Below are 15,634 nucleotides of genomic sequence, written 5' to 3' on the forward strand. Positions count from 1 at the left end.
CAGGGCCGCCATCGGCATACGCTTCTTATGTTCTTGGGTTAGTGGATATCCCAGGAGACCAGCAAAATAACCAAAGACCAGCAGCACAGGAGAACGCGCCTACCAAGAAATGCGCACAGTAACCGCTCCAACCTGCGCTGAATGACAATAGTAGTTATCACATAGTAGCATAAAATCTTCAAACTTTAATAATTTTCTTTAACCCCTTTTGCCCAAGCACAGTACATTTACGGCGGCTGGTCTTGGGCTTTAATCCCTGGCCTGGGATTAAAGCCCCTTCTCCCAATCTAGCAGGGGCCGGTTTGGGCCTCTGCTGTTCATCACAGCCTATATGTGTTTTCAATCACAATTAAAAACTGCATTAAAAAATGCATGCATTTTTTAAATGCGTTTTTTAATTGTAGCTGAAAACTGCAACAAAATAACGCCACGTGTGAAAGCAGCCAAAAGGGGATTGAGAAAAGAGGCTGCCAGGTGCCTCTTGCAGCTTATGGCCCCCTGTCCACAGCAGTGTATACCGCTGGCGAATCACGCCGGCCGACGCTTCCCATAGCATTGCTATGGACAGCACCGGCACCTGTCCACGAGCGGAGAATCATTGCGATTCTCCGCTGGCGGCGGGCAATTCGCAGCATGCTGCGAATTGCCCTGTTTTCTTTGCGGTCAGCCTAACTATTATATAGGGCTGACAGGTGGAGATTCGGCGGTGGCTCTTGCTCCCGGGCGGCGGCTCCAACGGCGGAGCTTCGCCACGGGATACCGCATCGCCCGTGGACAGACGGCCTATCTCAGGTACTGCAAATAGACTGGCCAGTTTGAAGTCCAACTTGTCTGATCGCAGTTTCCTCTGACAGGCCGATTTGAGTTTATTCTTTGGACCGACCACCAAAAAGCGTCATTGCCTGCGCCTCGAAAGGAGCAAAAAATATCATAAACTTCATCTTAACAACCATTACATCTAGGATCATGATGGCTAGCGATATCTAGAAAGCTCCTCAGTGGGGGATGTAGTACAAACAGTCCCCTGGACAGTAATGGTGGTAGCCACATCATTACATTAGTGTGCCATCAAAATATTTGCCAAAAACAGTAAATCTGTATTCACAGGAGGGAATAAGCACCGGGATTTGTAGAAATTGTTTGAAGTGATTATCCCGCAGCCGCCCTCCTCGCAGAAACGCTATCTGGTCATTGGGAATGTAAATTTTCGTGGGGTGGGGGTGGGGGGATTTATTTGCTAGATGTTTTTTCTTCGCTCCATGCCATTAATGGTGTTTCACAGCAAATTAAAACTACAACCGAAAGGGGTGTAATTAGAGAAAAGTGGCTTCTTAAAAGCAATATGTACGTGTAACAAATGCATATTTAACAGAACACAATTACTAACGCATTTAAAGGGACGGTGGAGAGAAATGGAATTTTTTCTATGGCATATACAAAACAATAAGCAGTCCTGCCGAAACGATACGACTATGTAGACAACACTAATAACCATTAGAACAGTGCCCCCAGTGGTCAAATAACAAAAAAAAATCTCTACGCTGAATAACCCCCTTTTTTACAGCTCCTACACTCTCAAGATCGGGGTTACGAAGCTAGTTTCTATACAGGGGAGCGCCAATCTTGAGAGGACAATTGTGTGGCATAAAATCACGTGACAAGATTTCCGTGGATCAGTCTCAGTATGAATCCACATCAGATGGGAAAATCCAGCAATCTGAGCGGCTTCCAACAAGGCCTGGTCGTCGGTGCTAGACTAGCTGGGGCCAGGATTTCACTGCCAACCGCATGGGGTTTTCTCGTGTAACGGTGTTGAGAGTATACTGAGAATAGTGTGACCGAGGAAACATCCAGAGAAAGGGGATCCTGCGAATGGAAACAACTCCTCATCGAAAGGGGTCAGGGGAGGATGTCAGGAATCGTTTTGACCAACAGGAGCTACAGCCAAGTACAACGCTAGTAAACCAACATGTCCGAACGTACAACTTTGGTGTTCTTTAGCACAGATAGGCTATAACAGCAGACGGACAGTTCCAGCACCATTGTGTCTACGAGAAACAGAAAGGCGAGACTCCAGCCGGCAAAAGAGCGCAAAACTTGTATCACTGAGCAGCGGAAAAGATCACCTGGTCAGATGGATCCAGATTTCTGTTGCACTGTGCTGATGGGAGGTCAGAATTTGGCACAAGCAGCATGAATAGTTGACACCTTCCTGTCAGCTGGTCAGAACATGTCAGCACCTCCATCTAATCTGCAGTGACTACAAGAAGCTTCCTGTCCGCAGGGGCCGACATACCTGCAGGACGATTTCATCACCTAGTGGAATCTATGCTACAAGGAATTACTGTGAATCTGAAGGACAAAAGGAGGTCTAACACGCTACTAGATGGGGGTCTAATAAAGGGGCTGATCACTGTATACATTAGCAAAAAGTAAAAAGGTAAAACTAAAATAAAAATTGTGGATCTCACAACTAATAATTGATTCATTCTCTTCAACCAATTAATGCCCTGAAGGGCTCTCCCATGTGGCAGATCTCGGCAGCCTAATCACATGGCACTTGCTGCAGAGCTCATTTAATTTGTAGGTCCTAGACATGGTCCTGGCGCTCCCGCGTGTGGTTCTATTTAATGCACAGAGTGGACTAAAGATGTATTAGCAACGATCTAGAAATCCGTATAGCCGGATCAATAACTCTTCCAAGAAGCAATCTTATTTTCTTATTCCACAGGGAATCCTATGAGATGAAAGAATCTCTCCTCACCCCCTCCTCCCGCCGTACCCCGGGCACAGGATGCCGCTGGAGACCCGGAGAGCAGCAGCCAGCTTGGAAGGGTTACAGGCATTTCATTAATTGCTCCTCTACGTTTGATTAAAATCCTTCATTCCTTCATGGCCCTTCAAGCTCACTTACAACTGTGCATTTAATTACATTCTCTGCTGCCCAGATAACTGTAACCCCCGATCAAATATTTCACTTTATTAACAAAAGGGGATAGTGGCACAGCATGGCAGGGTTCAAGCAGGAGCAGACAAAGGATAAAGAGGGTTTAGAAAAAATCATAAAGCTTCAAAATTCAAAAAGGAAAAAAAAAAAAAAAAAGTTTTGCATTATTTAGCGATACTTTTCTTTTATTGGATTAAAATTCTATTTTTACACACAGAAGTATTTCCTTTGCCTAATAAAGAAGCAGAGCTGAAAACAGCGAAGGCCCGGTCCTTAAAGGATTAACCCTCAATACAGACGGGCTCAGCTGGATTTACAATTTGGGGGTATTTTTGAATTTTCATTAAGATTTTATGGATTATTTTGGGAAAATGCAGCTGCTAAAGAATCAGTTCATAATAATGAGTAGGAAGAGCTGTATATACACAGAATAGCCCCTTTATTAGAGCCCCTGGCCCAAATTCAAAGCCCCAGCCCCTTTACTAGAGCCCCCCAGGCTTCTCACGATTGGTGCTCCCCTGTATGGAAATTATCCCTATGACCCCGGAAAAATCACGTGACAAGTTTCCTTAACATTAGATGGGAAAATCCAGTGATCTAAGCGACTTCCAACAAGGGCTGGTCATCGGTGCTAGACTAGCCGGGCCTCACTGCCAGCCACGTGGGGTTTTCTCATGTAACGGTGCGCAGAGTATACTGAAAATGGCGTGATCAAGGAAAACATCCAGATACTGTGGATGGAAGCAACTCATCTCTGAAAGGGGTCACGAGAGGATGTCAGGAATCATTGTGACCAACAGTCAGCCAAATACAACGCTGGTAATCCAACTGTGTCTGGGCACACAGCTCGCCTTTTCTTTAGCACAAATGGGCCGTACGCTGGTGTCTTGCCCCTCAGACTAATTCCAGCGCGATTGTGTCTAAGAGTAAAGCGAGACTCCAACATGCAAAATAGACTTTTTGTACCATCACTAAGCAGCAGAAAATCCTCTCCGATCAGATGGATCCAGATTAGAGATGAGAGAATATACTCGTTTCGAGTAATTACTCGATCGAGCACCGAGATTTTCGAGTACTTCCGTACTCGGGTGAAAAGATTCGGGGGGCGCCGGGGGGAGGCGTGGCGGAGCGGGGGGTTGCAGCGGGGAACAGGGGGGAGCTCCCTCCCCCCCCCCCCCCCCCCACTCCCCGCTGCAACCCCCCACTCACCCACGGCGCCCCCCTGAATCTTTTCACCCAAGTACGGAAGTACTCGAAAATCGTGGCGCTCGGGCGAAAAAGGGGCGTGGCCAAGTAGGTTCGCTCATCTCTAATCCAGATCTCTGTTGCTCCGTGCTGATGGGAGTTCCAAATTTAGTTCAAGCAGCATGAATTGATGACCCCTTCCTTTCAGGCTGGTGGAGATTCAATAATGGTGGGAGGAGGTTTTATTTGCGCACCCTGGATTCTCAGATACCTCTGGATGGACGCCATGATGCATTACTGATAAAGGCCAAAGGAAGTCCAACATGCTGCTAGATGGGGGAGCTCTACTAAAGGGGACTTCAGTGTAATAGAATAGTGAAGTGGACAGTATAAGGAGGGGCGAGTACCATATCTGTCTGACAAACTCGGACCAATATCGCACTTGCAAAGCCACAATTTTTATGCGTGTGTGATGTATTTTGTTAGAAAAAAACATATCACTGCACTTGTGATGTTCATGTACATGAAAATCACCCATTATTCCCTATGGAAGCAAAACCGCATTGCACTCGCATGAAAGTCGCAAGTACATGTGAGATGTGTTCTAGCAGCATTGCAGCGAGAAGCAAAGTCGCTCATGTAAAATAGACCCACAAACCTGCATGGAAAGAGACCCCATTGCTTTCACTGGGTCTATCTACATGGGCTATATTTTCTCTTGGTGCGATGCTACAACTTTTCTATTTCTCTGCAATGTGGCACAAAACTCGTCAATTATTTTCTATGAGCGAGGTTACAATCGAATCACACTTGCATTGCACCTACATGTTCGTACAAGTTTCACGCACGTTTGGCGCTGAAGGAGCGCCGGCTGCGGTTTGATTCAGAAGGTACTGTGGTATCAACCTTGTTGAGTGCCAGACCATGCAATGCAGAAAATGTGATCTGGGGCCCAGCCATAGCATTGGTGGACAGACAGCTACAAGTGCCATCTGCAGCACTGAGCATGCGGGGAGGCCCAAGTGAACCTCAGAACCACTTTGTAACCACTGAAATAAGATTATTATTGACTTAGGCGCTGTGGACAGAATTAAAAGAGAATTTTAAAAGAAGGACTCCGGATTTGCCCATTTCCTGTCTGTGATTGTTGCACCTACAGTACACTAAGAACTCGGTTCACCTTAAAGGAATGGTAACACCCTGTTACCCCGACAATAAAACAGGGTCTTATATTAATTTTTGCTCCAAAAGATTTTACTTTTTTAGACGTACAGCTGCCTGGACACTATTTACATTGACTTTTTTAATAACTGTAACTAGGGCTTAATTTCAGAGTAGGGCTTATATTTCACGCATCCTCAAAACTCCTGAAAAATCATTCTGCATCCTCAAAAATCCTGCTAGGGCTTATTTTCAGGGTAGGTCTGATTCTTTGGGAACTGCCCTGGTGCCCTCCTTCACTTTAACTGGAGCATGACTGTCATATAACTGCTGAAAGTCATGCCAAAGCCTGAACTCGATGCATATTCTGCACAAACCAGACTCCAATCGGTATACGAGTTGTGCCAAATGATGAAGTCAATGCTGCAGCATTTCTATCCTGACCAGTTTAGGTCCTTTGTCCAACACTGCATCTCCCCAAAATCATTTATTTAGGTATGTGCAAATGTAAGTAAGGGCCGGGGTGAAGGCCAGGGAGTCCCCTGCCACAGCTTTACCAATGGGGGAAGGCTCAACTCCATTTGAGAAAGGGTCTGGACAAAGTAGGGGTCATGGTGCCCTTATCCGGGCAGTCGGGTAGCAGCGATTATAAACCCGCATGCTTGGTATCCGGCTAGGATAGGTCAGGATGCCATCTCCCAGTGATGGCTTCTCGGCATTGACACCCATCACAGTCATCGAGGAAAGCTCTTGTATTCAGACATTGTAATGCTTTCAAAAACTTTAAGAAAATGTAACAAATAAACAGGGCCGAATCGAGCCGATAGATTCCCTTTCAATTCACGTTCCTTGGGAACGCACACCGTTTCTTAAGTTCTTTAAAGCCCCCGTTACTGGGCATTATTAAACAACCAGAGAAAGTCCTTAAGTCCATGAAAAGAGACAAACGACTGAAGAGGCCTACTGGTTCATCTTTCTGTTTGCTCACGTGAGGCAAGATGGTCTGAAATAACAGCAGTGTGAGAGAAGGATTTCACTCCTTGGGTTAAGGGCTTAAAGGGGTTGTCCAAGGTGTTGTTTTTTTTTAATAAAACACAGCCACCCTGCCATAAAACAACCAATAGAGATATACTCACCACTCCCGGGTCCCTGCTTTGTCCTGAGCCACCACTCTGGGTCTCCCACGTTGTGTCACATTTACAGGTGGCCCCAGCCTGTTTATAGTACATCACAGGCTGCTACAGCCAATGACAGAGCTCTGCGATCAATCACTCAGCTCTGTCACTGGCTGCAGCGTCTGTGGCATCCCGTAAACAGGGAGGACCAGGCAGCGGTGGGGGACAAAGTGGGGAGAGGGGAGTATATCTCTATTGGTTATTTTATGGCGGGGGGGGGGGGGGGGGGGTTATTTAAGGGGAAAAAAAAAAGATTATGATCTCAGACAACCCCTTTAACAATCTGAGCCTCAGTTCTATTTCCCCAGGAACTAATGAACTGTCCAGCTCGCTTTCTCACTTCCGACTGCCCTACTTCCAGATGAAAGGAACCCGCTGCTTCCTGAATCCCCCTCCCCGGCGGCACATCAAAGGTTCGCTATAAAATACATATCATCATGCAATAAAACATTGAACACATCACAACGATCCCATCCTACACATCAGGCATCTATGGTTAATCTCGGCCTGATCGTTGAGGTGGATCATTCAGTAGTCTTCATTGACCAACCAACTGGTACAGTACCTCCCAGATGTTTTGGCATGTAGCTCACAATCAAGGGTTTATATCCATTTGTTCTGGGGGGACATGGTCCTTGTGGAGCGGCCCATACTTATTAGTATCTCACCATACATACACTGTTCCTTGATAAAAGTTTCTAAAAATGTGACTAAACCAAAAAGTATTCTCTGCTGTCTATTTTTAATATCTCCATTACAATGCTATTTCCGCAGATGCTACAGTCAAAAAGTCTAAAATACCCGATACCGGCAGCTGTCAAGTCTGAACGCTAACTGCAGGACATTGTAGGTGTCTGTACATCTAAGAATAATTTCCACCGTGAACGATAAACAAAAAGTTGATTACTTTCTTATAAAACGTCCATGGCTGCAAAGGCGGCATATGGTTATTATCAGGAGATTTGCATTTTAAGGGTCTGTTTTGTCCTATATATTGTATTCTGTAGGAGTTTACGCATGACATATTGTCACAGTCGCATGTAATAGAGATTTCAGGTACTGATCGGCACCTCATCTAGAAATTGTTCAGGGGGGTTTGGTTGAACCCCCCCACAACTGTCATCCATATCGCTTCCTACATCTTAGAAGGTCTTCCTTGCAAACAGAGAAGGGTAATGAAAGAACTCGGCAGAGGAAGAACATAGGCTTCAGAGGATCCTAAATGTATTCTAGTTCCAAAAACCCACAATGCACTGTTGGCCATCAGACCTGTCATCAGGCGAGAAACATACATGGATAATGACAAAAAAAGTTTCCTGAAGGAAGCCCCACCACCATCTCTAGCATCTTATCCTACTACCTCCCACCCCACAAATGCTGCACCGAACAAAGACGCCACATCTTGCATCTTAAAGACACTACCTGGGCTTGACAATTCCTTGTCAGTTTGCTTACTTTTCTTCTTAAAATATATATTTTTCTGGAGACAGCACCTCAGGAAGGCAGGCAGCTGTAAGTCAGTTTGAATAGGACTCTTTAATCAGCAGAGAGAAGTGAAGCAGGTAGAGAAGAAGCAGAGGAACGTGGTGGGAAGGTTTGGCAGCCTCACAATTTACTCAGCTGGCTATGGAGATGTGGAGTGACACTCCAAGAGGCCTCTTATCTTCTAGTCAACAAACCTTGGGAGGGAGACAGCTTCTGCGATCTGTGCTGAGCCATACGAAGGATGGAGAAAAGTTTATAGACTTGAGGATGGCTGAAGACAGTCTCAGGAACCCCAAAGGCATTTCACACTTTGCCTCAGACAGCATGAAGGCTTCGGGCACCCCTGGGTAGTTTTGATCGCTCCTTGGGACATAGCCTCGCCTCTAGTCACCCTTCTGCCTCAATATTCTATTCAGCAAATAATTACAAGGCCTGTTTACTCGAAAGGATTTGCAGCAGATGAACGATGACTTTTAGGTCCGCATGAAAGAGCCAATTAACAATAATGTAACAACTTATTGCTGATAGTTTGCTCGCTGAATGCGTTTCGCCTAATAATTATCGCGCAAATCACTCAATCTAACGATTTACGCGATAACGGTGTCGTGTACATACACAGTGATTAGTTGGGAATAACTCGCCAATAACAGACAACTCTCTGATGAGGATGATGGGGGAAAAAAGAGGACTTGAGGACTGTGAATTTCAGAAGCAGATCCTTTTGTTTCCTGGGATAGATGATGGGTAACTACCCCCCTAAACACATCAAGACCAATGTTTATATGTGAGGGGGGCGGACCGGAAAACAGCAGTTGAACAAAATACTGAAGGTATATGGGCCACTTAAGAAAAAAAATTTATGACAAATCTTCATTTGTACCAGTTTTTCACAAAGATGCCCAAACAAATATGCAGAACAAGGAGGAGTAGCCTTAACCCAAATAGTCGGAGTCATTAATATTCCATGAAGTCTTTTTTTGAGTTACTTTGGTCTCCGAGACAGGAAACAGATGTGGGTGACCACCCTTAACCCTTTCCAATCCACTGTCTGAGGTCTTCCTACATTCTGATTGAAGCCTGTACAGCTCCAATGTCAGAAGACATCCGATAGGGTATTCTTACCGGTTATTGCCAGCCACTCCGCTGTCGGAGACTCTCTGGCACACACACACTGGCTTTAGCCAGCAGATGGCACCGTTGTATAACAGCAAAAAGAGAAAGCCTTTTAGGAAACCCTGAATCCGAAATTGGATTGGAAAGGCTTAATGGTAGTCACGAGAGAGCCATCTTCCCAAATAATCTTGGGATGCCATGTACCTTAGTATAGCTATCAGCATTGCATTTTGGCCATTCTGAGTCTAAATGGGTGACAAACCCCAAGTAAAGGCAGCCATTAGTGATTCAAGGGGTATTCCCATCTTGGCTTTTCACAGCCAAGATGGGAAACTGCTGCTATGGCTACCAGTCACCAAGCCGAAGCCTACGGAAAGAGCCATGTACTTGGCGCACTACTGTTTCCATAGCTCTCATTGAAGTGAATGGAAGCTATGGAAAAAACATTGTACATTCACTTCAATGAAAACTACAGAAACCTGTTGCACTGAGCGCTCTGCTCTCTCCGAGTGGTGGTCGCAGCAGAGCTTCTGGGTTTTCCCATCTTGGCCCAGTAAAGCTGAGATGGGAATACCCCTTTAACTACCACCAATATTTAGGAGGAACTTTCTTCTTGGTTCCTCATTAAGAAAAACAACCCAACTGAATTCCAAATCTCTAGAAGTTGATAGATGGTGGACAGCGGGGTGTCGGACCATTAGACATTAACTAGGATTACAGCTTTATTTTCTAAGGAAATGGAATTCCTTGTTCCAAAATTCTGGCACCTCCAATATTCCAAAAGTTGCATAGATATTCAATGATGGATCTCAGCCGTACCTGTTTTTCTGTCACAGCATAGATATACTGCCGGTCGGGGCTCAGCACCAAATCCCGCAGGATTGCATTCCCCTCGTGGACTAGGACATTTTCGTACTGCTGTGCGGCGTGTGCCGATGGTCCAGAGAAGTCCACCAGAATCTGCATAGGAGAAATAAGGAAAAATTTGCAGAATTAGCTTTTTCTTAAATTGGGGGTTGTACTCTTTAAAACTCAACAATACTAGTCGAACGTCTGCAAATGACAACCCGGAAAGAGTTAAAACAAACACGTTTTAATTAGTTTGGTGATTCTCTGAACAACGCTGTTTAATTACAGATTGTGAGATCCCAGAGCATGGCTCATCGTTTCTCGGTCAATACTGTGCGCTAATCCAAATCACTGCAGGGCCGCAGTCGTGTTTATTGCAATGGAGGAGGCAGCGGCTGATAAACAGACTATTGAGCCCTTCAGATAAACTCCCAACGCTATTAAAAAGATTAGACGGACACGGGCAAACACATGGAGTATTAGGCAAACACAACATTACAATCGCTGCAGCAACTTGACATTCGTGAAGTGCGTATCGCTGCACCGTGAATGATTGCGCGGTACAGAAGCCAACGCGAGTGGCTTTACAATGATTAAAACATGGATGGCAGATAGGCGAGCACCAGAGGAGAAAGCAAATATTAGCACAATAGACTGAACCCCCCCGGCCGGGCGCGGAGCAGAGGGGGGCTCTGTGTACAGCACGCCAGGGTGACATTATGCTCATCGTACCATGGGCAAGGTCTCTAGGATAACACCGGGGTGAGGAGGACTCTGGGGAGTCAAATCTGACGGATGGAACGGATCATCACTGGGTTTAAAAAAACAAATGTAACATTTTTGAAAAAACTCTTGCATTCCAGAAATTCATCAGTAAATTACGCAACATACAGATGTGTTTACATCAGGCATTTCACGGCTTTAGCAGAACTTTTAATAAAGTCAAAACCACTTAGTTTTTTTTAATTAATGGCCATGAAACATAACAGAAAATCCAAATGTGAGCGGCACAAAGCCTGACTGATACTATGAGCTGTGTATGACCAGGTGGACACTGCTCTATATACATTTGTAATGTAGAGTACATGCAGCTTCTCCAAACCATTTCATAAACATGGTGTACCCGGTTGGGGATGGGAGGTTTACCCAGTTGGGTGTGGGAGGGGAGGTGTATTGGGCTGGAGACAGGAGAGGGGGGTGGCAGGTTTACCCAGTTGGGTGTGGGAGGGTGTAGTGTATTGGGCTGGAGACAGGAGAGGGGGGTGGCAAGTAGGGGGTGGGAGGTTTACCCAGTTGGGTGTGGGAGGGGGAGCTGTATTGGTCTGGAGACAGGAGAGGCTTGTGGCAGGTTGGGGATGGGAGGTTTACCCAGTTGGGTGTGGGAGGGGAGGTGTATTGGGCTGGAGACAGAAGAGGTGGGTGGCGGGTTGGGGATGGGAGGTTTACCCAGTTGGGTCTGGGAGGGGAGGTGTATTGGGCTGGAGACAGAAGAAGTGGGTGGCGGGTTGGGGATGGGAGGTTTACCCAGTTGGGTGTGGGAGGGGAGGTGTATTGGGCTGGAGACAGAAGAGGGGGGTGGCGGGTTGGGGATGGGAGGTTTACCCAGTTGGGTGTGGGAGGGGGTGGTGTATTGGGCTGGAGACAGGAGAGGGGGGTGGCGGGTTGGGGATGGGAGGTTTACCCAGTTGGGTGTGGGAGGGGGAGCTGTATTGGGCTGGAGACATGAGAGGGGGTGGCGGATGGGGATGGGAGGTTTACCCAGTTGGGTGTGGGAGAGGGTGGTGTATTGGGCTGGAGACAGGAGAGGGGGGTGGCGGGTTGGGGATGGGAGGTTTACCCAGTTGGGTGTGGGAGGAGGTGGTGTATTGGGCTGGAGACAGGAGAGGGGGGTGGCAAGTAGGGGATGGGAGGTTTACCTAGTTGGGTGTGGGAGGGGAGCTGTATTGGGTTGGAGACCGGAGAGGTGGGTTGCAGGTTAGTGATGGGAGGTTTACCCAGTTGGGAGTGAGAGGGAAGGTATATTTTGGCATGGTAGGTAGGGCTGGGTGGCAGGTTGAGAGTGGGAGGAGAGGTATACCCAATTGCGTGTAGGAAGGGGAGGTGTACCGGCTTGGTGATGGTTGGAGGCATTTGGCAACTTTGGGGTAGGACAGGAGGTGTTGTGAATTGGGGATGTAAGTGGGTGGTGTACCTGGCTGGGAGGGGGAGGCTTGGCAGGCTGAGAAAGGCAATTCTTGTATGTTGTGTTTTGTTTTTTTCAATGTAATAAAAATTAAATGTTTAAAAAAATAATCCCCCATGTACTAATCAAGACTATGGGGCTCCTCTACAAAGCCTAGAAGACAGAATACCACGTCATATCCCACACTGGTCAGGATTTCTTGGAGGTTTACAATTAGTTTGGGAGGAAAAATTTGGAATAAAAATTCATATTAATTACAGCAAAATCCTGAACATAAATGGGAAACTGCATGAAGACCCAAGTCAGACCCTTGGAGGCATCAAGATGGAGAAACGTGGGCATCCCAGAGCAGAGTCACCCCTAGTGGGAAGCCTGCGGCCAGCCATCCGCCCCGAGGTTTAGAGCTGGGAGCTCGGCTCCCCAGAGCTCACTCATTAGGATGGAAATATATGCCAGAATGCAAACAAATCACAGGCCTCGTTTAATTAGAGGCATGGCTTTGATTCAGCGCCAGCGCCCGATAACATCATCCGAGAATTATTTTTAGGCAGTTTTACTAAACAAATGCACTTAATTAAAGGGAGAGGAACTTAAGCAGATTTAAAGAAACAGGCCTGATGTTAGCAAACACGCCGGGTTTCAATAAAGCTGTGGAATTCAACATTTGCATTTGACTAGTGGTAGATATTTACACGTATATGTACCTGCCTATACAAACAGTACACTATGTAGGGCCTCATTTATCAAGGCCTTCTAAAGGAAACACTGCGGCCTACTTACAACACAGTTACAAACGCCGGTCGCAGTAAACCTCCAGTGCGACAAATGTGTTACAAGGCGAACGCATCAGTTGGCACTTCCAGGCACCAGATAGAAACCTATGCCAGCTTCAGCTATCATTTACACCAGCTACTGGTGTAAAATTACAGCGACTCCGACAGGCCACGCATGGGAACACCCCTAGGCGCTGCCACCTGACTGTTTCCTCAAAAAACGGCAGGATGTGGCGTAAATGAGCAGAAGTTACAATGTTGGCAATTGTACTAGAATTCTTGTGGTAGAAACTGGTAATCTTGGTGAATACAAGGACATGTGCCCCCGCTCCCCTATAATCCGTACAGATACAACATGTGCCCCCGCTCCCCCTATAATCCGTACAGATACAACATGTGCCCCCGCTCCCCCTATAATCCGTACAGATACAACATGTGCCCCCGCTCCCCCTATAATCCGTACAGATACAACATGTGCCCCCGCTCCCCCTATAATCCGTACAGATACAACATGTGCCCCCGCTCCCCCCTATAATCCGTACAGATGTAGCGTTAGGAGAACTTGCTCTACAACATCAGCTATCATAAACCTTTAACTGTCAGGTTAAGGTTTGCTACATCTGTAGCCCCCACTTAACCGCACCCAGTTAGTTGGATTTCCACGTACAAGGCTTTGTGGCCTCGATATTTTAGGCTGTAGCCCCTGGCTGCCATATTTAATGCCTACAATATAGACTTATTACCAAATGGAACGGTTACAGTCAGATTTTTGTAGCAACAGTACATGTGTCAGACTCCGCCCCTTATATCTCCATATATACTTATGGTCATTTAACCATTAAAAGGCAGACTGTCGGCTCGAAGTTGCTGTCTATTCTGCAGACAGTATGTTATGGAGGAGGAGGAGCGACGGATATATAGATTTATGGGGATTCCGTATAACTTGTATTTTATGTATGTCTCGGCTTGTTCTCAGTCCAATGGGCGGCCCCATCAGTGACTGACAGCTATGTGTGTATGACTGTTCATAGAGAGGTAGCTGCCAATCACTGATGGGGCCGCCCATTGGACTGTTCAGCTGAGAACGAGCTGAGACATAAATAAAATACAAGTTATAAGATTCCCCATGCTTGTATAGATGAAGGCCGTATTTACACGAGTGAGCACAATGACAATCAGAGAAACTCAGACTGATATTGATATGTGATTTTCTAAGCAAGTGTGATGCGATGTGAGAAAATGTCATGCTTTTTCAATGGGAAACATTTTTTTAAATTGCATCGCACCCCCTTTAATTCTTCCTTTCTGGCCTCCATATAGCACAATCAGACACTGGATGTGATACAGCCGGGGCTCGTCTCCATAAGAAATGTTTATCTGGGACCGATGCCGGCTACAGAGAGACACAGGAGGGTCACCGGCATTCGTATGTACAGCGATCCCAGCCAACATTCTCCTGCTGCAGCAGATCTGAAGCAAAGCACTGATGTAGTGAATATGCTTAAAGGGGTTGTTCGGTTGTACATCAGGACTAATCATCAATAAAAGACTGTGAATGTCTCTCTACGTGCACGGAGATTATTTCTGCAGCTAGCAGACAGCCCCATTCCCACTGCAGTGGCCAGGTTTGGTCTTGCAGGCAAAGTTTCTTTTCACTTCAATGCCTGCAATACCAAGCCTGGCCACTACAATAAGAACTGAGCTGTCTGCTTCCTGTAGAAACCAGCTCAGTGCACAGTTGCAGATCAGGCAGACAGCTAATCAGCAGGCGTCGGTGACGACAGACGTTTAGCAATTTACTATTGATGACCTGTCCTGAAGGGCAGATAATACATAGTTTACAATCAAACAACCTCTTTAAAAAGGGGAACTCCACACTGAGTGGGAGTCACAGAAGAACCGTTTTTTCTTCATTAGCCCAGTAGAATGACATTTTTAGGACAATTTTATCCATTTATGAGACACATATTTACCAAAACAGAACAGGACAACTCAAGGACTATATTTGCCACCTGTGGGAAGCCTAGGTGACAACCAATATGACTGCCATTACAACTCCCTCAAGGGCTGTCAATCCGCTATTCAATGAACTGCCTAGCTGTATAAACAGGAAGATTTATGGCTCAGACGTCAGGGGGCAACTGGGCGACAAACACTGTGGCAGCAGAAATGGTAGCCATATTGTAACCCATTAATGTCAGTAACAGAATCAAACCTAAAGCCTACATAACTTGGAGGGCTCCGCTTTGTGACAGCGACATTCCGGATTCTGCGGGGGCGATAATCATATGGATTGGAGGATACTGGCTTCTGAGGATTACAAGGTAATTGCAGATGCAAGATGGCCACCACCTCTGTGGGAGCAGGGACCCTTTACTTCACTGTCTCCATCCGGGAATGTTAGATCAAAGTCTTGGCCGGCAGCTTCAGAAATAGTCATGTAAACATAGGAAGCAATGCAAGCGTGAAGTCATGTCAAATACTGCGGCACGGAAATCAAAAATGCAAAAAGCAGAAGTAACTGCGTACCTAAAAGGGAGATAAATCAATAGTGCTGGGAGAAGGGGGAGCGAGGACGGAGGAAACACATTGTTCTACTAGCAAACGTGGTGCTGGAATCCTATGTGCGGCTGAAGGGGGAGTCTACCTTAAAAGGGGCCAGAAAAACAAAGCGGCTTTCTTCCAAAGAGAGTGCCACACCTGTCTGCAGGTTGTTTGTAGTATCGCAGCTCAATCCTACTAACTTTAATAGGGCTGAGCTGCA

The 15,634-nt window shown here is 46.3% G+C and overlaps 1 protein-coding gene across 2 annotated transcripts in view; it reads right to left on the bottom strand.

The window, feature by feature from the left end:
- Positions 1–15,634, bottom strand: part of PLXNA1 (plexin A1) — a 330,066-nt gene that overhangs the window by 145,715 nt on the left and 168,717 nt on the right. For both annotated transcript variants that reach the window (XM_066597033.1, XM_066597035.1), the window contains exon 4: positions 9,886–10,026. In XM_066597033.1, coding sequence (XP_066453130.1) covers positions 9,886–10,026 — 141 coding nt within the window. The remainder of the gene's footprint in view (positions 1–9,885; positions 10,027–15,634) is intronic.

Source organism: Eleutherodactylus coqui, chromosome 3 (assembly GCF_035609145.1).
Source record: "Eleutherodactylus coqui strain aEleCoq1 chromosome 3, aEleCoq1.hap1, whole genome shotgun sequence".
NCBI classification, from domain to species: domain Eukaryota; kingdom Metazoa; phylum Chordata; class Amphibia; order Anura; family Eleutherodactylidae; genus Eleutherodactylus; species Eleutherodactylus coqui.